This window comes from Ascaphus truei, chromosome 2, assembly GCF_040206685.1.
Source record: "Ascaphus truei isolate aAscTru1 chromosome 2, aAscTru1.hap1, whole genome shotgun sequence".
Lineage (NCBI taxonomy): Eukaryota > Metazoa > Chordata > Amphibia > Anura > Ascaphidae > Ascaphus > Ascaphus truei.
This window is the reverse complement of record NC_134484.1, coordinates 286,540,483-286,565,499: the sequence shown is the minus strand read 5'-3', so window position 1 is coordinate 286,565,499 and position 25,017 is coordinate 286,540,483. Positions and strand designations below refer to the sequence as shown.

Here is a 25,017-nt window from a genome sequence, read left to right as displayed (position 1 = left end):
TCGTTTCTCCCCATCTCCATCTCCATCTACCCCCTTTGATTCTGCTTTACACTCCTCCCTCTCCTCTCTCAGTTCTGCTACAGACCCTGACAACCTGGTCAGGAACTACAATTCTGCCTTATCCTCCTCTCTTGATATACATGCCCCGCTTTCTCTCTGCCGCCCTCGCCCTTCTAACCCCAGACCCTGGCTAAATTCCCACACACGCATGCTATGCTCCTCCATTCATTCCTCTGAATGCCTCTAGAGGAAATCTCACACTCTCGCAGACTTCCTTCACTACAAGTTTATGCTATTCTGTTTCAACTCTGCCGTCTCTCAGGCTAAACAAACCTACTTTACTTCACTAATCAACACACACAACACACACAAATCTAACCCAAGCCAACTCTTTTCTGTCTTGACTCTCTACTAAACCCCCCCCCCCCCCAGCTGCCTCTTCCTCCATTTCACCTCAGGACTTTGCTGACTATTTCAAGGAAAAGGTGGAATCCATTCATCAGAACACCCCCTCTGTTTCCTCCTCCCATCCTACACTGCTTCCTAACTCTCCTCCTGCCTTCCTTGACTTTTTTCCGCTGTCACAGAGGAGGATGTATCACTACTGATCTCTTCTTCTCCCTCAACCACTTGCCGTCTTGACCCCATTCCCTCCCGTCTCCTAAAACATCTTGTTCCTACTACAACCCCTATGCTCACAAACATTTTTAACACCTCCCTCTATTCTGGTACCTTTCCTTCCTCCTTCAAACATGCAACCATTATACCATTACTCAAAAACAGCAAGCTTGACCCTACCTGTCTTTCTAACTATCGACCTGTCTCCCTCCTGCCTTTTGCCTCCAAACTCCTTGAACGTCTTTATTCTCTCGCTTGCTCCACTTTCTCAACACCCATTCTCTCCTAGACCCTCTACAATCTGGCTTCCACACTGCTCACTCGACTGAAACAGCCCTCTCTAAAATAACTAATGACATCCATGCTGCCAAATACAGAGGTCATTACACTCTGCTCATATTACTCGACCTCTCTGCAGCATTTGACACCGTGGACCACCCTCTTCTCCTCCACATTCTCCATGCTCTTGGTATTCGTAACAAAGCTCTATCCTGGATCTCCTCTTACCTGTCCCATCGTACTTTCAGTGTCTCTTCTGCTAACACCTTCTCCTCCTCCATACACTACCGACACAGTTTATTGCACTGCGGCCAGTTCCGCAAGCCGGGAGATTTCCCGGCTTGCTAGTGGCCGCCCCTCGGCGTGCGCGCGGTCACGCGTCATCGGGAGCCTGCGCCCCCTGCACGCACGGGGAGCCCTGGTGTCCCGCGATGTGGGGGACGGCGGCAGGGGGTTCCGGGGGACCCGGCGGACCCGGCAGCGGGAGGGAGAGCACCCCGATCGGAGGGCGCTCTTCCGCTGCTTCGGCGCGCGCCCGGCACCCTCCGGCGCGCGCCAGTTTACTGCTGCGGCCGAGAACGGGCAAATGCTCGAATAAACTCGGCCGCAGCAGTAGATCTCTCTGTGGGGATGCCCCAGGGTTCTGTCCTTGGACCTCTTGTCTTTTCTCTGTACACACGTTCTCTAGGTGACCTAATCACATCCCTTGGGTATAAATATCACCTCTATGCTGACGACACACACATTTACTTTTCAACCCCTGACTTTACACCTGCTGTACAGACTAAAGTTTTGGAATGCCTCTCTGTGATATCATCCTAAATGGTCCTCCGCCGACTTAAACTTAACATGACAAAAACAGAGCTCCTCATACTTCCTCCCAAACCTGGCCTTACTACCTCCTTCCACATTACTGTTGGAAGTACCATCATTCATCAAGTAGCCCAAGCACACTGCCTAGGGGTCACACTTGACTCCTCTCTCACATTCTCCTCTCACATTCAAAACGTCTCTAAACGTCTATTTAGTTTTTCACACATAGCTTCTCCATTTTGGCTTTATTTTTGTTAAATAAATCATGACACGTGTAATTTGTCATGTGTTGTTGTTCATCTGAGGTTGTATTTACCTAATTTTAACACCTGCTAAGGAACAGATGATTGTTATTATGTCCTGATATGTAAAACCATAGAATTCAAAGAGGGGATACTTTCTTTTTCACTCAACTGTGTGTGTGTATATATATATATATATATATATATTGTGACAAACGCCCCTCTTTTGCAGCGCTGACGTCTGTCTGGGTTCTTCCCGACACAGTCTTCTAGGGTTAATTATACAACAAACAGGAACATGCAAAGTATTACGTTGCTTAACTCAGGCTTCTGCCTGCTTTATTTTCATCCAAGTAAGGTACTGCAGCTTTAACATGTGTAGGTTAGAGGCACTCAGACATTTTCATTCAGCGGTTCACTTATATCAGTGTCATAGCATTTCACACAGTGTCACTTTTAAGAAATAAAAAAAACAAATCATATAAAGAAATTCTATCCCTTTCAGGGATCTAACTACACATCAGAATCAGACTCTAACTGCTGCTGGGCCAACTAATCTGGTTCCCCAGCTTAAAACAATGCCCTCTCATTTAGGGTCACTAGATACAGCACAGTCTTTTAGCAACAGCAATAAACATTTGTTTTGTCTTATCTGTTCGTGGTGGGAACACGGTCCCAAGTGTCCAGGCAAATCCTCTGGTACTGTGATACTTGGAGGGGCCGTCCACCCCGAAACTGGATACAGGGGAGCAGCGATACCCCCAGCCTCCGGGCTCTAAGGAGAGAGACTGAAATGCAAACCTCTCTGCTCTAAATACCTGTGCAAGTGATTAGAAGAGCAGGTGAGGGAGAACTATTGTAATCTGTGGTCTGGATTTTCCATCCAGCAGCCTGAGTTAATGTGAAGCTGTGGAACGGATCATTTTTAACTATTCCTGCACTTTCTGACCTAAAATGGGGCAGAAAGCTGCCTAACATCTTTGGACTGTGTCACATATCCCCCTCCCCAGCTCACACCTACTGGGGTGAGCACCCATGGACCTCACTGGGGTGAGCGTCCTACCTGAAATACTTGAGCTAACTCCTCAGTACAATATTAAGCATTCACATGACCCGAATATGAACTTTTTTTTTTTTTTTTTCACGGCAATTATGGACAATAGTTTTCGTCATAAGAGACTATACTTGGCAAACATATTTTGTTGCTCTCTATTAGGGAACTACTGCTCCGACAAAGCTTATTCTAACAAAAGCCGCCGGTTGACCGGGACATACTCTGGCTGACGCTGAGAATAGACAGCGCGCCAGCCGCATCCCCTCCGTGCCCCCCCTCCAATCCGCGCGCATTTTTATGTCCCTTCCCGACCCCCTAGCTCCTCCAGCTGTGCCCCTCTGCTTCCCGCTCCCCCGCTTACCTCACTTCAAACCTTCAGGGGAGTCGGGGAAGCCGGGGAAGCCGGGCACGCACATGACTGTGACGTCACCATGACGTGCGAACGGGCCGCTGCTCCACGCTTCTCCACGCTGCCAGCACGCATCCTGCCATGCGGCTTTTGTTAGAATTAGCTGTGTCGGAGCAGTATTTTGAAAAATAAATGTCTAGCACACACTCTTATAACCCAGGATATGCTAAATATACTCACAAAACCAGACAGTTTCTATTACCTCCCTGGGTTTTTCTACTCTAGAATATGAACCTCATTATATATTTACCAACCAAAAAGGGCATTTTTTCCCTATATTGTAAGCTACCAATATATATATATATATATATATATATATATATATATATATATATATATATATATATATATATATATTTATTTTTTTTAATAAACTACAGCCTTGTAATCTTAAGGGCCATCAACCCTGTATATTAATTTGTAGTTTTACCTACATTTTCAAAGAAGAGAAAAAATAACATTGCAATATTTCAAAATGCTTATTCTAGAGGCCTAATATAGCATAACTACACTAGCTTATTTGCAAAGTTAAGTGACATAGGGCCTCATGCAGTAAGCGTTGATAAGGTATTTTTCGGCATTTTATAGCCAAAATTGTGTTTGAGATTCAGTAAGCGTCGATAAGTGCTTGATTTCGGCAGGTTTCGGCGCCGATAATTTTGTTATGGCCAGTCGGCTGCCGATAAGCCTGTTTTGGCCACTGATCGCCACTTTTTTAAATCGGCTGGATTCAAGAAAAAAAATCAGCTTATCGGGGCTGATCGGCACTACGAAATTGAGATGTTATGGCCAATTTCTCCCGCCAACTAAAGTTGGCAGTTTGGACGGGAGAACGATCGCTAAGGCTGCAGGAACGGCACTTAGAAAAAAAAAATCTTCTGTACATCAATGGAGTCAATGGAGCGGGGACGTATAACAGTATAGTACTGTTTACGTTTCATTGCTCACAATACAAACGTCATTTGCATTACAGTGTGGGGGGCATTCCCTGCATTGTGTCACAGCTGACGTGTATTATTTGCATAACATTCTACTTTTACATGTTTTCAGCATTTGCGGGTCACATTACTCATCATGTGATGGTGTGGCAAGGGAAAATACTATACTCAACTCTTAAAGGAGAACCTCACATCATATCACACATTTTACTGAACTGACCGACAATTATTTACATGATGTTACACATGTCACACATGTCACACATGTCACACATACACCGTATATTCATGTTCCTTTACATTACACAATGCTTGTAATGTGTCACGCATCTTTAAACGTTCATGTACATCTGTCTTCTCATGTTTACATCTAGTTTTGGGTACTCCCTATTTTCATGACGTCACTTATTGGACGCTCAATCACATTGCCTGTTTACATTGTAACCGTAGCATTACAAGCACTTCAACCTAACTTATACACACATGTACAGTAATTCATCATTGGGACACCTTGTAAACTCATTCTATAGCAACTATCCTCATTACAGAAATGCATGCATATGCACACGACTATTCATTGTTGGCAACATGTGACAATAACATGGCTAATTACACATGTTACACAAAACTTTTCCCACGTCAATCTCAGCCTTTTTGTCTAATTACATGACTGACTGTTGCGTTCACAAGTGTTACATGCATTGCACATTACACTATTTATTTGCAAGCAATCTTTGTACAAAGCTTCACGTCACATCATTGGCAAATATCATCATTCCCTGCAGAATACACACAACAAATACTTATAACAACAACTGCACACAGCTTGCCACAGAAGTACTTTATTATGTTAATGTAACACCTTGCATTTTACTATGTCACCTGACATCATCACATACCTATTTAAAGGACGCCCATTACCTGCTCATTCACAGCTACTCATTTCAAAATGTTGCGATTGTTTAGGAGACGCAGGAACATTCTTTTCTATGACATGCTTGATGATCAAGATAATGATATACTGCACCGACACACTTTATTCGAGCAAATACCCAGTATGTACCTGGCAGATACCTGGAATGCGCCGCTCCTCACCTCTGACAAGCCCCGATGTGTTTGCCTTCCCATCCTGGGTTCATGCCTGGCTGACGGGCGGCTGATCTATTAAATGATAATTATTAGGATTTAATAGGCTGCAATGCTTCGCGTGTCTACCAGATGGCATAAATTCATGAATTGTAATGCAGTATATATAAATATACTGTGCAGTATTGCAGTCAGCGGGAATAAAATGCTTCAATCCCTGCTTGGAAAATACCTCAATGCACTCGGGCAGAAAACAGTCACAAACCTCAATACACCCGGGTATACCCGAATTCGTGGGACTAGCCGAGCTCGAATAAAGTGTGTCGCCAGTGTAGGGCAAGGGAGGGACACACCGATGGACAGTGACAGGGACAGTCACGCGGATACGACAGGGACAGGGAGAGGGACAGGCCGAGGGACAGGTAGAGGGACAGGAGATCAGAGGAGAAGACAGAGGAGACAAGTTGTGCCTCGTCCGCGTCTGTACAGGGAGAGAACCCTGTTAGATGGGATGAGTGAGGAGGAGATTGTAAGTCGCTATCGTTTGAGTTCAGCAGCAATCTTATCTCTTTATGAGGAGATAAGGGGAGATTTAGATTTTTTCACAGCCAGAGGTCGTGCAGTCCCTGGGCTTGTTAAAATGCTGTGCTCATTACATTATCTTGCTTCCGCGTCATACCAGACAACTGTGGGCATAGTGGGCGGGGTCTCGCAATCTACATTCTCGCGGGCCTTTACCCAGTTTCTCTATGCACTCAATAGACGCGCTAGGAATTATATTAATTTTCCTACAGAGGCAACAGAGTGGCTGGAAGTCAGGACTGGCTTTTATAATATAGCAGGGATACCATCTGTGCTGGGTGCAATCGATTGCACACATGTTGCTTTGATTGCACCTAGTCAGAGTGAGCATGTGTACCGCAATCGTAAGCACTACCATTCACTCAATGTACAGGTGGTATGTGATGCCACGATGAGGATAATGCATGTGGTACCCAAATTCCCTGGTTCCAGTCACGATTCCTCTATCCTGAGGAACTCTTCAGTCTTCCATGCGTTCGAAGAGGGACATTTTGAACATGGTTGGCTGCTGGGTGAGTACAGATTTACATGTTATAACACAAAACACATTTTTATTTAGGAATGTTGGCATTGTAGAATCTTATCACTAATGTAAGCTTATGTGTGCTCCATTCATTATAGGTGACTCGGGATACGGAATTAGGCCGTGGCTCTTGACTCCGGTGCTAAACCCTCAAACTGAAGCAGAGGAGAGGTACAATGCAGCCCATATCTCTACAAGATCTGTTATAGAGAGGACATTTGGCCTACTCAAGACCAGATTTAGGTGTCTGGACAGAACTGGTGGGGCTCTTCTATACAAGCCTCAAAAAGTGTCTGATATTATCCTTGCCTGTTGCATTTTGCACAATGTTGCACTCAGGCACAATGTACAATCAGACCTAGCTGAGCCTTTGGTAGACGAGCATCCCACCCATGTAGCTGCTGAAAATGAACAAACAGCCAGTGGTGGCCAGACACGCCAGAATCTCATCAATTCATTTTTTTCTTGTAAGTAAAAACAGATATGTTCCAAGTTCTACTTTTATAGTTAAATTATGTTATATTAACAATAATGTTTCTTTATATAACCTTCTGTTAGGACACAGATGAATATGGGTTGCACACCTTTCTTTTCTCTGCTGTGTGCACAAAGGGATGTGGCACCGGTATGTTATTGTTGCACAGGTTATATAATCCCTCTTCCATTGTACATTAGTTGTGTGTATGTGAATACAACTGGGGTAACAAAGCACTAATATTTTAGCATTGTGTTGTTCCTTATGCAAACACAATACCCATAGTATGCCCATACTCATTCATTCTTCTAGTATGCTTACATACAATGTTATTGGTGCAGTGTAACATGTACATCCATATGATGTGTACACCAGGCTGATTTACATTTTGAATGTGATTAAATATACATGGTGTTGCACATTTAACACCAAATACACACTTTGCTGTGTTGTTTACGGTACTGAAGATGGCATGTCAATGTTTGCAATTTATATATTGTTCCTTTGCATTATAGGTATATCTCCAGTATGACTGATCATGGTATGTATAGTTGCTGACATCTCTCATAACATGTGCCTACCTCAATCTTCCTATAATTATTTGAAGTAGAAACCCAACATATTGGTTTAAGCACAAATGTAGCATACATGTACTTTCTGTATCATGTATATGCATTTAGCTACTCTTGAGGTTTCATGTGCATTGTATTAGAAAGTTATTACTCCCATTTCATCACATTTTATGTATGTTTCCTTATAAATTCCATTAATGTAATATAGAGGTGTTTGGAGAAAAGGGGATAACTGTACTTATTTGTTTACTTACGGGAGATCATTCATCACGGATGAAATTGACTGATCATAACACTCCATGCATGAATGCCTGTAATCACAACAATGCGTACTACATCTTATATTTAGCAATGTAGGTGTTTATTAATGCTAGGAATTAATAGTCAACATTAATTTAAATTTGTGACATGTGTATGTATAAGTCACACGTGTGTGGATGTGTCCTACATGTACCAAGTGTAAAACTGTTAACAGAAAACACAATTTTGTCACAAATGTTACTGTCATTTAGCATTTCTAATTTCCCAATATGACAATGTTGGTAATATTTTTGGAATGTCAATCACGTCACTTCATCATTATCATGATGATAATTATCAAGTATTCTGAAAATTGTTACGTCAATCACGTGCACATTAGCATAGACACACTTTTTAAGACAACTGTTTGTGTCTGTATCAATTTGTGTAGGATCCATGTATAACACCGACAAATGATAACAGCAGCTTTATTATGGTAGCTTACTGCACCGACACACTTTATTCGAGCAAATACCCAGTATGTACCTGGCAGATACCTGGAATGCGCCGCTCCTCACCTCTGACAAGCCCCGTTGCGTTTGCCTTCCCAGCCTGGGTTCATGCCTGGCTGACGGGCGGCTGATCTGTTAAATGATAATGATTAGGATTTAATAGGCTGCAATGCTTCGCGTGTCTACCAGATGGCATAAATTCATGAATTGTAATGCAGTATATATATACACTGGCGACACAGTTTATCACACTGCGGCCAGATCCGCAAGCCGGGAGATTTCCCGGCTTGCTAGTGGCCGCCCCTCGGCGTGCCGCGCGTCATAGACGCGCGGTCACGCGTCTTCGGGAGCGTGCGCCCCCTGCACGCGCGTCCAGGGGCTCCCCGAGGGAGCCCTGGTGTCCCGCGATCGCGGGACAGCGGCAGGGGGTTCCGGGGGACCCGGCGGACCCGGCAGCGGTAGGGAGAGCGCCCCGATCGGAGGGCGCTCTTCCGCTGCTTCGGCGCGCGCCCGTCACTCTCGGGCGCGCGCCAGGCTACTGCTGCGGCACAGAACGGGCAAATGCTCGAATAAACTGTGCCGCAGCAGTATATACTGTGCATTATTGCAGCCAGCGGGAATAAAATGCTTCAATCCCTGCCTCGAAAATACCTCAATGCACTCGGGCAGAAAACAGTCACAAACCTCAATACACCCGGGTATACCCGAATTCGTGGGACTAGCCGAGCTCGAATAAAGTGTGTCGCCAGTGTATATCATCATATTGACTATACTATTTATTTTTATAACGTTTAATAAACACAGTAAACTATAGTTAGTTAGGTTAATGAAATATACACAGAAACGTAATTCATTACATGATGTTGATGTCATATTCAGAACATCATGCATTGTAGGGGACCACAACATCTGGCCAATAACATTATTTGCTACAGTCCCAAACCATTTTATCAACATACTCATGTAACAAGAGATTTTTAACAAGAAATGGCTAGTTGGTTGTAAGTGTCCTTTACATTGGGAGAAGGAGTGGCTCAGTGAGTAAAGACACACACTGGCACTGAGAGTTTGAAGCAGGGGAGTCTGGTTCAATTCCCGGTGTCGGCTCCTTGTGATCTTGGCCAAGTCACTTTATCTCCCTGTGCCTCAGGCGGCCAAAAAAAAATTGTAAGTTCCACGGGCCAGGGACCTCAGCCTGAAAAATGTGTCTGTAAAGCGCTGCGTACAACTAGCAGCGCTATACATGAACATGCTCATATTATAATTATTATTATTGTTACATAGTTTCGACAGCCATACGTTCCATTACACAATAGAATACACAAATGTGTTAGCAGAGTGGGAATGGTTGTTATATATAAAACACACCATGCCATAAAATGCTAGTAGTAATTAAAGAACACTCAATAAAAATGCATGAGGCACTCTTTTGCAACATCATTATGATAATTAAGTGCTTATGCAATATAGGCATAAGGGTATCACATTTTTAATTGTTTGTTAATAAGCGCTGCAAGCAATATAAAATTAGTTCCATATGTAGTATAGTAGTCGGTGGCTCCTCATCACAATCATCTCATATAAAGGTAGACTCTTCTGAAATCATACATTGATCCGATTGTATCTTCCCCGACATCTCTGAAATACAGCAAACACATGATGGTCAAAGATGGCACCTTACTATATATGTATCCGTGACAACGCGTTACACAGCTCTATATGATTGTGTACATACACAAGTCACTCACTTATATGTTAGAAGTACAAGTGTACATCAGTATGTAATGTTTCTTTAAATTTGTAGCAGGCATAACTATGTATATGAAGTGAACGTTGGCTGAATACTAAAATGTGCGCGCACATCTTAGTGTGCGCACGCACTTCACGCTTGGGTCGACTAACTGTTAGCGCATGCGCAAAACAATGCGTACGTTGTGCATTCAATACATGTTGAAAATACCAGTAAACATACAATCTTTATTTCAACTACAATGAAGACGAAACTACATTCGTTATGAACGAGTACATCTGTATTATTTTTAAACAGACGTGTTTCCACAGAAAGCACGTCCGATAACAAAATGCGCAAATGCAATACGTGTGACGTCATGTTAAGCCAGCGTGAAACGCACGCTAACACTACTCCCACTCAATTAACATTCGGCTAACGCCCAGTTGACGCCTACAAACAGTGATCCGCACGCATGACACACTGCAGTTACCGTTACTATAACAAAACATGACAGCCAATAGGCTTTGAGGCGCGCACGTCGCTTGGGGGCGGGACTTACATCCGTAATCCTTTTTAAGGACGCCTTGGCCCATGACAAGGGTCCCACGTCATACGTGGTGGACCCGGTTTTAAATGTTGTAGATGTTGCATGATAACCAAACAGGTATGTGTTAGAGTTATGGTAAAATGTTGCTAATATGTTTAAAGGGATAGGAAAGTACGTATATTTATTCCGTCAGCAATGTGTACTACTCTTTCAGGTTCTACTATATTGTATTAGGAAACAATTTCTTTGTGATCGCTACATGTTATGTAGTCTGCAATGTTACGCTGTATCCACGCATTGAAAGTGAAAATGGTGGTTACAAAAACCAACTCTTCGTCTGCCTGCAACTGGACGCTCCAGAAATGCAAGGGATTTTCATCCACGCTTGACCCAAACGCTGAATCCAGTATGACACACATCTCCTCCATGAAGCGCTCATAGGAATCGCCACTGCTTTCTTCAAACAATTGGTCCGGAGGTAGGTTCATTTCTTCGGGTACCCATTCCAATGCATTTTCAGCTGAAAGGCTTGCTACATAATCATAGTAGTTTTGTTCTAGTACAATGTGGATTTCAGGAATGGAGGGTGCAGATATTGCAGCAGGTATCGATTCACACGGAACAGTAGTAGCGGATCCATTGCTATTGGCATTAGGAATAAATATGCCTTTAAGCACAATATGTGTGCCCTCTTTGACGGTGAAATGTTTTTCCTTCGCAATCTTCCAGAAACCATACTTGTCTTCTAGCTTATCCTGTACACGTTCAAAACAGTCATTAGTTGATAAAGTGAATCTTACTGAGGAATTAAAATTGCGCGCATGCCCACGGTCTTGGTAGTAAGGATATTTTGCTCGAATCAAATCATAGATTTGGCGTGTGCTTGCTTTGTGTCCGCAAGTTGATAAAATTGCTTTTGATACCATGTATTTATACCCTAACTGCGGATTCTGATTTTTAACGAATTCAACAGCCATTGCAGATTAGCACAAAAGATGTGTGCAGGTATCTGTCCTTTGCTCATAAAAATGAAACTGCTCAATGGCTAACAAATTGCTGTGTTTCCTTTTCAAGGTCAACAAAAGTATAAACTTTTACTCCTCATTTCAAACGCCAATTGGATGTGTAGTTTTAATTGCTTGAACATTTGTGGTTTCTGATAGCCGCTTGTGGGACAAACATGTATCCTTTTTTTTATCTCGTTTCTGAAAACATTCCTACACTTTTAATTAAGTAACATTGAGTTTTCTTGAAAAATAACAAAGAGCACTGTGTGAAAATAGTGCTTAGACAGCCATATCAGGAAATACACATACCTGCAAAATGAAATGTTTCTTTCCCGCAGACATTTCTGTGTGTATTTGAAAGTCTGGTTAACTCCCTGTCTGCATGAGTTTAAATACGTGTGTATCTATATATATATATATATATATATATAAATATATCTCTCTCATAAATATATATATATAAAGTGTATATTGTACTATATGTATATTGTGTGTATATATATATAAATATATATATTGTGTGTATATATATATATATATATATAGTGTGTGTGTGTGTATATATATATATATATATATATATATATATATATATATATATATATATATATATATATATATATATATATATATATATAAAAAATATATATTGCAGGAGTACACACAACATATTGATGGCAGTAAGTAGGCCATGTATGAAACCTATTTAAATGGTGATAAACATGAGTGAATTAAGTAATAAACATTTGTTTGCACCCAATACTGTTAGAGGCTCACACTTAGTATAGTTCTCAAACATTAGGCCTGTATTATTAAAATACTGTGTTTTCACAAGGAAGCATGAAGTGTATGTTTTTTGTAAATACATCTATACCAGTTGAGATAGTACTATATATACATACACACACACACACACACACACACAGTGTGTGTGTGTGTGTGTGTGTGTGTGTGTGTGTGTGTGTGTGTGTGTGTGTGTGTGTGTGTGTGTGTGTGTGTGTGCATATATCCATACATACTACATATATATATTAGTATACATTCAGAGATGTTCTTGAAACAAGAACACATAAATGATTAAAGGACAACATTACAATGCCCAAGCAAGGCAAAGGTAAGTAATATTTAACACATAATCCTGCTGTACACGTACAAGAATGATGTTTGCAGTTAAATAGGTGTATTTTTAATTGCATGTGAATAATATGCACATGCAATGATTACATCAAGTAACACACCCAAATGCAATGTTTTGCTGCAAAGTCAATGCCAGCTTCTCTAAACTTAGCAACTGGCTCCTGGTGGACCATTACTGAAAACACGATTCATACATCAATATTAATAACACTAATCATTAATTTTGACTGGTAACATTTCCAAAACTTCACGTGTACAAGAACATACTTGAATGTTTGGAAACAACACAGTCTTCAGCATACATACAATATTAATTAGATAATCTGAAGTCAACAAAACAAGGCCAAAGACATATTTAGTGAATTATAACATTTATTTTTTTTGTTCCTTTTGAGAGCGAGTAACAGGCCTGCTTGTTGTCTCTTGGATTTTCCTTTTTCTTTTTGCAACAACTTTAGCCACAACAGAGCCACTTTGAGTGGCCTCTGGCACTTCACGGGCAGGGCTTGTGGCCAGTGACTCACCTACAGGGCTTGTGGCCAGTGACTCACCTACAGGGCTTGTGGCCAGTGACTCACCTACAGGGCTTGTGGCCAGTGACTCACCTACAGGGCTTTTGGGCAGTGACTCACCTACAGGGCTTTTGGGCAGTGACTCACCTACAGGGCTTTTGGGCAGTGACTGCTCACCTACAGGACTTTTGGGCAGTGACTCACCTACAGGGCTTTTGGGCAGTGACTGTTCACGGACAGGGCTTGTGCCCACTGACACATGTGAGCAAGTTGCTAGACACTGCACAAGTGATGGTTGTTCTGTTTCATGTGTGTCTTTTTTTGTTTTTGACCAAAAACTGGTCAGTAGTAACTGCTTGTGCTGTATTTTTTTTGTCGCCTCCTTTGTAGGTGTCATCTGCTGATTTTGTACAGATGGCAGCGGTAGGATGTCGTCAGGAACCTGCACAGCAATGTCTGCTACTTGACCGGTAACATTTGGACCTGGTGAATGAAGATCAGATGCATGTGGTGAAAACTGAGCAGCATGTACAGATCCTGCCTGTGAGGTGTTCAAGTTGAATTGTGGTACATTAGTCATTCTCAAGTAATTTGCTTGGGTTTGCTGAACAACTAATGCTTCGAATGAGGTGTTGATTTTTTGCAACTGTTTAGGCACTTCAATGAAGACTCTGTGGAGATGTGCCAATTGTGATACTGTTTCTTCCTGCAGTGCAATCATCCTTTCCAGCACTGTCATAAGGTCAGAATGGCGACGATTTTCTGCTTCCACAATTTTTCCCTCAGAAGCTACAATTGCATCGTATGTGGTAGTTGCTGGACGATTTGGCGGTAAAACAGTTTCAATTGGAACCTCTTCATGGTCACTTGCTTGTATTTGTGTGTCTATGGCGGCATCATCATCATCATAATCCTCATCATCATGTTCTACAAATAAATGTACACATTATTAAATGGCATGTTAATGTCTGCTGTGTTACTATGTAATTGTACTGTGTCATAAGTAACACCTAACATGTTTCCTTAAGTTTTATAACCTCGCATTAAAAACTACCTTGACTTACGAATAATGTTTGGACTCAGTATGAAATATGAATGAATGAAAACTTGCTCTAAACTCAGAACTCCTACATGATAGTTCACATCACTAACACAATACATGTTGCCTTACACTTCATTTTCACTGACACTAAGTAATCCTATTTAAAGAAGATGTGCAAAACAAATAATGAACATGACAAAATAACATATAGAAGTGCACATATTATATGGCCACCAACTGATACACTCACCTTCTACGTGTGTTGAGCTGCATGACACAGGTGAAGACACTTGCTCCATCTCAGGTGACACATGTCCTCCAGGGGCAACTATATATAACAATAACATTAGTTTTACATTTACATGTGTAAATATTGAACAAACACTTATTGTATGTTCTGTATTTATGAGTACCTAACAGCATCAGTTCCTTAACCGAAAATGTGTGTGTGAAAGTGAACATAAATAGTTGTAATAACACTGTACATGCCTGTGTACTTAGAACTTTTGAGTTCCCTAACATACAACATACTATGTTGCTGCACTAATGCGTGAGGATAAATAGATTAAATTTGTACATAAAAATCATATGTTGTGTAGTGATATCAGTATCATAATGTACATAACTATCATGAGATGACCATTCACAATGGTTATCATGAAGGTGGTCATATTGCAAAAAGTGTTGTTTTTGGTACAGGATATGTGTGGTACATTAATAGAATATGTGGCACACCTGAATGTGGCTGTCACTCAACAAGACAACACATGCAGTGTGTAATAATGTGTCGTTGATAGTAGTTCAACTATAGATATGAGTGAACTAATGTGTGACGTACGGTTTGATAACTAATGAGTTGTTGGGGCATTTAGTAGCTAGAGTTAAGCTTTCAAATGAGTGTGATTAACTTCAGTTGTGCTAGTCAGGTTGTAAGAACGGTATTCCCTTCCCCAAAAAGACTAATGAGCCACACCTTTCAATTACTTCAAACAGGTGAAAATGGTGTGAACTAAGTTGACCCTCAAATGAGCCTGTAATTTGTGTGTGTGCTGAACCCCACCCCCTCTGTTGAAGTGTATGCTGTGATGAGATATTAATTGCAGCTGCTTAAACACAATGGTAGAGGAGCTAAATAATCGTCTGCAGTGTTTAAGTTATGAACAGAATGACATACCATATTCTACATGTGCCTCATTATGCTGTCTGTATATGACATAAAGCAAAAATGGACCTTTTCATAAACAACTATAGATGTGTTAGTGCAAGTGATGTTTGTAGGCCGTTGCATGCAATATATTTGATGCATGTTTAAAAAGATGCAGTAATGTCGTGTTTGTAGGAGTAAAATAAATAAAATACACAATAATATTATACATATTTATGTTCTGTACCTGTAGGTAGTAATAATTTCTCATTATCATGTGTTACACATGTGTGCTACCCTGTTGTTCCCCATCTTCGCCCACCATAAATTGCTTCCAATGCAGCAAAGCATTGTGGGAATTCACATGCAAATGAGCACGCAATGCAACGTGGTATTTTAGTTACTGCTTTTAGTAGGACTACAACAGATATGTCTAATTAGACACACACACACACACATATATATATATATATATATATATATATATATATATATATATATATATATATATATATATATATATATATATATATATGAGAGACAGAGAGAAACAGACATATACATATATAGATGTAGGTATGTTTATATTGGGAAGACACTATAAAAAGCTGCGTAAATATGCAAAATAACTGTAAACAACGACACGCCTAGTACAGTAATATTTCTCACCTGGTGGAAATTGTGAGGGATAAATTCCAATATCACGGTCACCAGGCAATCCCTCCACGACGACGGGAAGTAATTTTGCCCGAAGCAGCTCCTCCAGACGTTGTGGTGTGGGCCCACCTCCAGTGCCAGTAGCATGCACGCGTTGGTCTTGTATTTTCTTTTTCAAGTTTGACCTAATATCATCAAATCTTTTCCGACAATGATACTTGTCCCTGACAGTATTCCCACACGCATTGACACCAATGACTATTGTGTCCCACATTTCTTTTCTGCTTGATGAACTTGTCCGCCCTTGAAAAACATATAAAATATATGAGGTTAATTAATAATAATACAAGCACCAGTTTCCTACACTGCTAGCTGTTCCAAGAGATAGCAAACATGCTGTTTTAGGTGTAATATGTGAAGCACATGAGCATTCACTACTAAACCTATACATGTAAGCAAGCTTGCATTCATATTGTATGCAGTTATGGCAAATTGACCGCCTGTGTTTAGTTGTCCTTGTAACGCATGATAAAAAGCTGTGTTTCCACACTAATTAACATAGAAAGATATTGTGAACCCATATTTGCATATGAACAAAACTCAGATGATCTAGGATCACATGTATTTGAATAATAAATGTAAAGGTACACTTACCTAGTAAATGTCCATATATACTGTCATAGTGCTCCAGAATCCCAGTGACAAGAGCTCTATTTTCCTGGTCATTGAAGCGAGGATTACGTGGCTTCTCCACACGTTTCTTCCGAGCAGGTTTAGGGTCAGAGCTTGGCTGGTGCTGACTGGACTCTCCTTCTTCCAATGGAAGAGCCTCCAGAAGCTGCCCAGCAGCAAGCACGCCACCACCAGACACCCCATCAGCAACTGCGCCACCAGCAGCACTCACAGCACCAGCACTCCCACTCCTAGCACCAGCACTCACACTCCTAGCACCAGCACTCCCACTCCCAGCACCAGCACTCCCAGCAACAGCACTCCCACTCCCAGCAACAGCACTCCCACTCCCAGCAACAGCACTCCCACTCCCAGCAACAGCACTCCCACTCCCAGCAACAGCACTCCCACTCCCAGCACCAGCACTCCCACTCCCAGCACCAGCACTCCCACTCCCAGCAACACCACTCGCAGCACCAGCAACATCACTCCCCTGAACAGTACGTTCACTCCGACGCGTACTCGCACGAGTAGCACTCCCACTCCCACCAGCATCACTCTTCCCACGCTTTGCTGGCATACTTACAGCACTCACAAAAAACAGACAACAAATGTACAGGCAATCACACGAAACACTTCCACATATAAAACAAGACAAAGATGTAAACAAAACAACAAAGGACAAAGCTTTCCCAATACACAACAAGTCTCTCAGTCAATATGCAAATCTTCAATCACCAAGCTCTGTGCGTCTCTCTCTCTCTCACTCCCAACAACACAGAGAATGATTAGCAGTACACGTTGCCTTTAAATATGGCGCGCTATCCAATACATGCTTGTTTCGCCTGATTCAGCAAGATTTGTGATTGGGCAACCTAACAGCACCCCGCCACGCACGCCGATACACCTGTGTGTGATCGGCTAATCATCGTGAGAGTGGGCGGATTTGTTTTCGGCTTGATTTTGAATGTATTCGGCACTTACTGCATACGGAGAGGAAAAATCGCCAAGAACATGACTAATCGGTAAGCTTGCCGATTTCACATAATCGTCGCTTACTGCATGAGGCCCATAGTCCACTCATAACATAAAAATCGGTCATTCCCAAACATTTTTCCTTTTTTTTTTTTTTTTTTTTTGACTTCCAGTCCATAACACCCTCTGACTTTATTTCAACACCCGCTGCAGCCTGCAAATGACTGGACTGTTTCTTCAGCCACTGATGAGACACTCGGACTGGATTCTCCTTGGCTCCACACTATGGTCCAGAGTGGCGAGATCTGGAACTATTCAGGCGCAGCGTTGACCTTAGTCGCTTTTTCTTGTCAATCTTTGAACCTTCTAGGCTCTTCTTACTGAGATGTCTCCTCTCATCAGAAATCTTTGATTTCCCTTTTCGGGCCAATACCAGGCCTTTGGGTTTTGGAGACCTAATTGCCTCTGTATAAGCGTAGTCCATATTAACAGTGTCATCAGGATTTTTAATCAAGTTTGTGTTTTCAGGAACTGCCACCCACTTGGCTAAAACATCTTCTGTGGTGGCCTGGGTGTGTTCACTAGTTTGATAATCATCTGGGCAACATACATGAAATTGAGGATCTGGATTTTTGAATCCCAGATCAGGGAGAATATTCTCAGTATTCTCAGGAAGGTGCCCATCTGTTTCTGGAATAACAGCAGCACAATCAAAGTCAATTCTTTCTCCTTCCTCTTTGTTATCAGTGAGGGCATTGAGTTTACTTTCCCTGGTCTCCTTTTGTGACCGTGTCTCTTTTAGCCTTGGAATCTCTTTCTCCAACTTCATCTTGATAGCAAATCATAATATTGCAACAGCATTGAAGATACACGTATAGGAACGTACAGCTTGCTTGGTTAGGAGGTAGGATTGATAGCCAGACTGAACCACTTTAGCAGCTTCTCCCATGTCTTGGTAGAGTCTTTGTTGCTGTCCTTCTTTATTTCTTTTTCCACTTAGTGCGGCTGCTAATTCAACTTTTTTGGAGTTGAGTTGTGACTCCATGTCCGTCATCTGTTTCAGAGCAAGGTTTAACTCTGTTTCATTTTCTCTATTCTTGACCTGCAGCTGCAGGTGCTCCTTCCGGGTCTTGTCCAGCTCCAGCTGCAGCCGGGCCCCCTCATTTGCCGTGTGGTCCAGCTGCTTGTAGATATCGGCCATCTCGCTTTCATAGCGCAATGTCAGGCAGACCACCTGATGGACGGACACCTCCTCCCTCTTGGCGCACTGTATCTCGCGCTCAGCCATCTGCTTCTGCAGCTCTTCAACCTGATCCTGCCAGACCTCCCTCAGGGTCTTCACCTCTTCCTGGTGCTTGCTCTGGGTTTGCATCAGCGCCTCCATTTTTTTGGAGCTCTGCAGTTTGTGTTGCCTGGATCGCCGCTGATTCTGTATTCTGCAGTGCTTCCTGCATTTCTAACTTTTCCTGGATCAATTGCTTCTCCACTTTTCCTGCTTGGTGAAGCTTCTTATCACCTTCACTGATCTGGTCAGTCAAGTCTGAATTTTTCTGTGTCAGACTTACATTCTCTCTCTTTACAGTCTCTAGATTACTCAGGGTATTCTCATAGGTTTCCTTCAATGTACACAGCTCTGTGCTGCGAGCATAAACCTCATGGCGTGAGAGTTCCAGCTCTGCTTTAAGCGCGCTAGCCTCTTGCCGAGAAACCCCCAACTCTGTGATGAAGTTTTGCACATCTTTCTGGGACATCTCATAGCATAGTTTTCAGTCAGTTCTTGTTTTCTTTGATTCGCTTGGCTCTCTGCCTATGGTGGTAGCAGTAGCCTTTGTCATCTCAAGGCGTGTCGTCATTCCTGGGACGATTGCGCCAGGCACTATGGGCTTTTGTTCATCTTCGATCTGGTGTAAGGACATAGTCATTTGCTGCCACGGTTTAATTTGGAGACTTTGGGGTCCGGCGCTCCGGACGCTTGTCACTTCTGCAGCTTTCATCTGTAGGGGCGGTTCTCTTCCACGGTCGTGATCATAGTATGGCCTGAAGGGACACTGTTTTGTATGGTTACGTACATTACACAACAAACATTTCACGTCGGCAATTTTAGAAACCCGGCAGGGACAATTTGCTAGCTGCAATTTCACTCACTTCAGCAAGTTACATACAGCACTTTCTGGCTGCAAATCCACTCACTTCAGCAAAAGGCATTAGCTTTACAAACAGCACTTGCTAGATGCAATTTTTTTTCTTCTTCAGCAAAACATTTTGGTTTTCTGTTTGGGTTCAAGGTGCTATTGCATCCACACTTCGCACATTCTCTGTGTATGCTAGAAGCACAACTGATATACACAGTGGGACAGACTTCACTCATAGCATCTGTACTTTAGTTCAGCTGGGCGGCCATTTTAAAGCCCCGCATTTTTTGCAAACCCACAGACTTTTTAGTGTCGACCCGCATTCTCCACCATATGTGACAAACGCCCATCTTTTGTAGCGCTGACGTCTGTCTGGGTTCTTCCCGACACAGTCTTCTAGGGTTAATTATACAACAAACAGGAACATGCAAAGTATTACGTTGCTTAACTTAGGCTTCTGCCTGCTTTATTTTCATCCAAGTAAGGTACTGCAGCTTTAACATGTGTAGGTTAGAGGCACTCAGACATTTTCATTCAGCGGTTTTCATTCAGCGGTCACAGCATTTCACACAGTGTCACTTTTAAGAAATAAAAAACCCAAATCATATAAAGAAATCCTATCCCTTTCAGGGATCTAACTACACATCAGAATCAGCCTCTAACTGCTGATGGGTCAACTAACCTGGTTCCCCAGCTTAAAACAATGCCCCCTCATTTAGGGTCACTAGATACAGCACAGTCTTTTAGCAACAGCAATAAACAGAGCATGTGAGGGAGAACTAGACCCATTGTAATCTGTGGTCTGGATTTTCTATCCAGCAGCCTGAGTTAATGTGAAGCTGTGGAACGGATAATTTTTAACTATTCCTGCACTTTGTGACCTAAAATGGGGCAGACAGTATATATATATATATATATATATATATATATATATATACTAGCTGATATACCCGGTGTTGCCCGGGATTTAATTTTCCACTGGGTGGCTTGGTGAGTGTTGGAGGGAGGCAGTGACTGGGTGGGAGGGAGGGAGGCAGTGACTGGGTGGGAGGGAGGGAGGCAGTGACTGTGTGGGTGGGAGGGAGTGACTTGGATGGGAGGGAGGCAGTGACTAGGGAGGGAGGCAGCGACTTAGGGAGGCAGTGACTGTGTGGGTGGGAGGGAGGTAGTGACTGGGTGGTTGGGAGAGAGGCAGTGACTTAGGGAGGCAGTTACTGGGTGGGTGGGTGGGTGGGAGGTTGGGAGGCAGTGACTGGGTTGGTGGGACTGGGTTGGCAATGACTTTGGGAGCAAGGGACTGGGTGGGTGGGAGGCAGTGACTGGGTGGGTAGGTTGGAGGCAGTGACTGGGTGGGTGGGTGAGCCCTGACCTCTGTCCCAGCGGTCCCGCGGGGTGAGGAGAAGAGGCGGGTGGGTGAAGGGTGTGAGGCTGTGCTGGAGGATGTGAGGCGGCGCGCTCATGTTGGTCCCCCCCCCCCTTACCTCTGTCCGCGGTGCTCTGAAAAGCAGTGAATGAATTAGCTTAGCGTTAAGAGCCGGGTGGGCGGGTGGGTGTAGGGTGTGAGGCTGTGGTCCCAGCGGTCCTGTGGGGTGAGCCCTCACCTCTGTCCCGGCGGTTCAGCGGGATGAGGAGAAGAGGTGGGTGAGTGGAGGGTGTGAGTGTGCGGGAGGGTGTGAGGCAGTGCGCTCACATCGGTCACCTGCTCGTTACCCCCCCCTCACCCCCCCATGCTCCAAAAATGTTCCCGGGCAGTAGAGTGCGGTGATTGACTTAGTTTACCTTGGTCCCCAGCGCGAAGGGCCTGTGGGTAGGCCGTTAGTGAGAGGCGCGCTCGGTGGGTGTGTGGAGGGGTGTGAGGCTGTGGTCCTGGTGGTCCCGCGGGGTGAGGAGAAGGGGTGGAGGGTGTAAGACTGTGGTGGAGGGTGTGAGGCGGTTGGAGGCGTGTGGGTCGCCACTGTCTCCTGTCTCAGAGGCGCATGCAGTGGGAGGGTGGTATTAGTCTCACGGCCTGCATAGCTCTGGCCGTGATGTCACCCCAGCCCGCAGGACAATGAGAGCGAGCAAGAGGCGTGGCAGACAAACAAGATTTTAGTTTTATATATATATATATATTTATTCATAATGGCGAAAAGCAGGGTTGAAGACCTGTCTAAGACATGTGAATGTGCTCACAAGTAATATATATTATATATATATAAGACGCAAGAGGTTGCACGGTTTTCATTTGCATGTCATTTCCCAGAAACATTTGCTGCATTAAAAGCACTGTATGCTGGGCTATAATGATGAAAGTCAGGGTTGCAGACCTATCTAAGACATGCAAATGAGCACACAGTAATATTTCCATTATATATATATATATATATATATATATATATATATAGTGGTTGACAAATCACCAAAAAATCTACTCGCCACACAAAAAAATCTACTTGCCACCTAGTACCAAACGTGTGCTGCTTGGGCCAATATTTACTCGCCCGGGGGTTAAATCCACTCGCCCGGGGCGAGCAAATGTATAGGTTTGTCGAACACTGTATATATATCTATCTATATATATATATATATATTTCCATTGTATATGGATAATACGAGATGGAACCTAGAAAAAAGTTGCCAAAAATTGTATTGGATTACTACTACCAAATATAATGCTTCAGATTATTATTATTTATAACTCACCCACATATTCAACAGTTTAGTATAGAAGGGGGATCAGAAGATGAATAACAATAAAATATCCTGTGTGTATGTATGTATATATATATATATATATATATATATATATATATATATATATATATAATACTGTATATATATATATATGATGAAGAACAGCAGGTGCGCAAATTTTATCAGGACATGGAAGGAAATAAAGACACCCAATGGTGCAGTATTGTCTGGTGCTGCTGAAGGACACTTTGTTGAGGACATTGAAAACGGAGGACTGCATTATCTAGCCCAGTGGATGCTGTATCGGCTGTGAAGCAGAAGCTGTTGCTATGTAAAGTGCTATGTTAAGTGCTGTTCGTTCAAATTGACCCAGGGTGGTCTAAATGCTCACCACAAAGTCACTTATGTAAGTGCATTACTTTATGTTTTTTTTAAATAAAAGCAATATTATACTATTTTTGCTTTTTCTTTTCTATATATGGATTTTCCCTCCCTTCTCATGGGATAATACCTGTGTAAACACAGAGTACCTGTTTGGAGAAAAGTTGGTAACTTATAACAACCACACTGCTTGATCATCACGTCTAATATGTGAGTGAAAAATCCTCATTAATACTCTATTTGTTGAACCAGACAATATTGCACTATTGGGTGTCTTTATTTCCTTCCATGTTCTGATGAAATTTGCGCACCTGCTGTTCTTCATCGTTTGCTGTTTGGATTGGGATTGAGTCCTGTTTCAGGAGCTGCACTTTCTAAGGATAGTATATATTTTATTTGTTTGTATTTTGTTAAAGTAGTGTTATTTGCGCTCAATTTTCTCTGTTAATTATATATGTGTGTCTATATATATATATATATATATATATATATATATATATATATATATATATACTGTATCAATACGTAGATTTTTGGTCTTTGAGCATACCCACTGTACAGTAGGTGCAAAAAGGAAACCTATTCTATGTTTATTTATGCATTTATTACTATTGTGCTGGGAAACACTGTAAAATTATTTAACAGTTGGTATTCTTAAATATATGTAAAGTTTGTTTAACTTCTGGTTTGCACAGGAACAGTTCATCAAACTTACTGACTCCTGTTGATTCAGAAGAGTTCCAGGTGGCACAGGATAATGAAATACACTTATTGACAACAGGAGAGCTTATGTAAGTAAAAGTTTTTATATTGTGCTTTTTGCTATTTTGGGCAATTCTATAATGAATGAAAAGCTTTGAAAGAGACTTAGGGACCTATTCTAGTAGCTTCGATAAAATTGCTGCCATCCCGAATGGTTTGACATGTTCCCACCGAACGGTTTGTCATTTGTGTTACCACGATATTTAGAAAGAATCAGAATGCATTACCGCAAGTCACTGTAACGTGTGCTCACTACAAATGAGACTAGAATGTGAGGCTGAGGTGGGGATGTATACAACCACCGCCCTACAACCGTTAGACCAGGGGCCTCATCCTCATAGGAAGTGATGATCGATGGGAAGCGCAAAACATGTGAAAACAAAAAATATATATCTAATAGTGCAATATTGTTGATAAAAAGTGAGATAAATCTTCTATAGGTCTATGATTATTATACTCACAAAAGTGAGAATCGATCTATACACGTAACGGTATCTTTAGATGTTGCCTCTTCAATTTTGAGGACAGGTTACCCAGCTTCAGCAATGGTGTAAGTGTTGATTCCTATAGAAGATTTATCTCACTTTTTATCAACAATATTGCTCTATTAGATATATATTGTTTGTTTTCACATGTTTTGCACTTCCCATCGATCATCACTTCCTCACTTGCCTGGGATTGAGAGAGCAATCCTGCCTTGGGTTACAGCTGCATCAAATGTTTGTTTGTATCACCACATTTATATTCACTTTGGTTACAAATTGTTAATATTGTGTTAACATATGTTTTAATTATAAATAGAGCGCCACTATTGAAATACATTTTCTTTACGCCTCATCCTCATACACTAAGCACGAAAAGCTGTTTTTCGCCATTTTTTCGGCAAAAATGCCTTGGCGATTCAATAAGTGCAGATAAGCTGCCAAAAACACAAAAAATCAGCAAATTTTTTTTTGCCGGAAAAAAGTTATCGGCAGCCGCATGGCGATAAGCCCCGATAAGCCACTTTTCGGCACTCGTCGCTACTTTTTGAAACCGGCTAAATTCTAGAAGCCCTGATCAGCTTTACGCAGCTGATCGCCACTCTAGAATTTAGATTTCCCCGCCAATCCGTCCCGCCAACTAAAGTTGGCAAGTTGCTAGGGAGAAGTATCGGCACGGGCGGCGGACGGCACTTAGAAAATATTTTGACCTTTTTCCTGCCTCAGATTGATGCCGGGGGTCTCCAGAGCTGATACCCATTAATACCAGTACCGGAGCCCCCGACATGCATCCGAGACAGAAAAAATGCATTTACAGCC

At 42.3% G+C, this 25,017-nt stretch overlaps 1 protein-coding gene across 1 annotated transcript in view; it reads left to right on the top strand.

Moving 5' to 3' along the window:
• Window positions 1–25,017, top strand: part of FYCO1 (FYVE and coiled-coil domain autophagy adaptor 1) — a 778,329-nt gene that overhangs the window by 458,310 nt on the left and 295,002 nt on the right. The window contains exon 12 of the mRNA XM_075588587.1: window positions 23,650–23,745. Coding sequence (XP_075444702.1) covers window positions 23,650–23,745 — 96 coding nt within the window. The remainder of the gene's footprint in view (window positions 1–23,649; window positions 23,746–25,017) is intronic.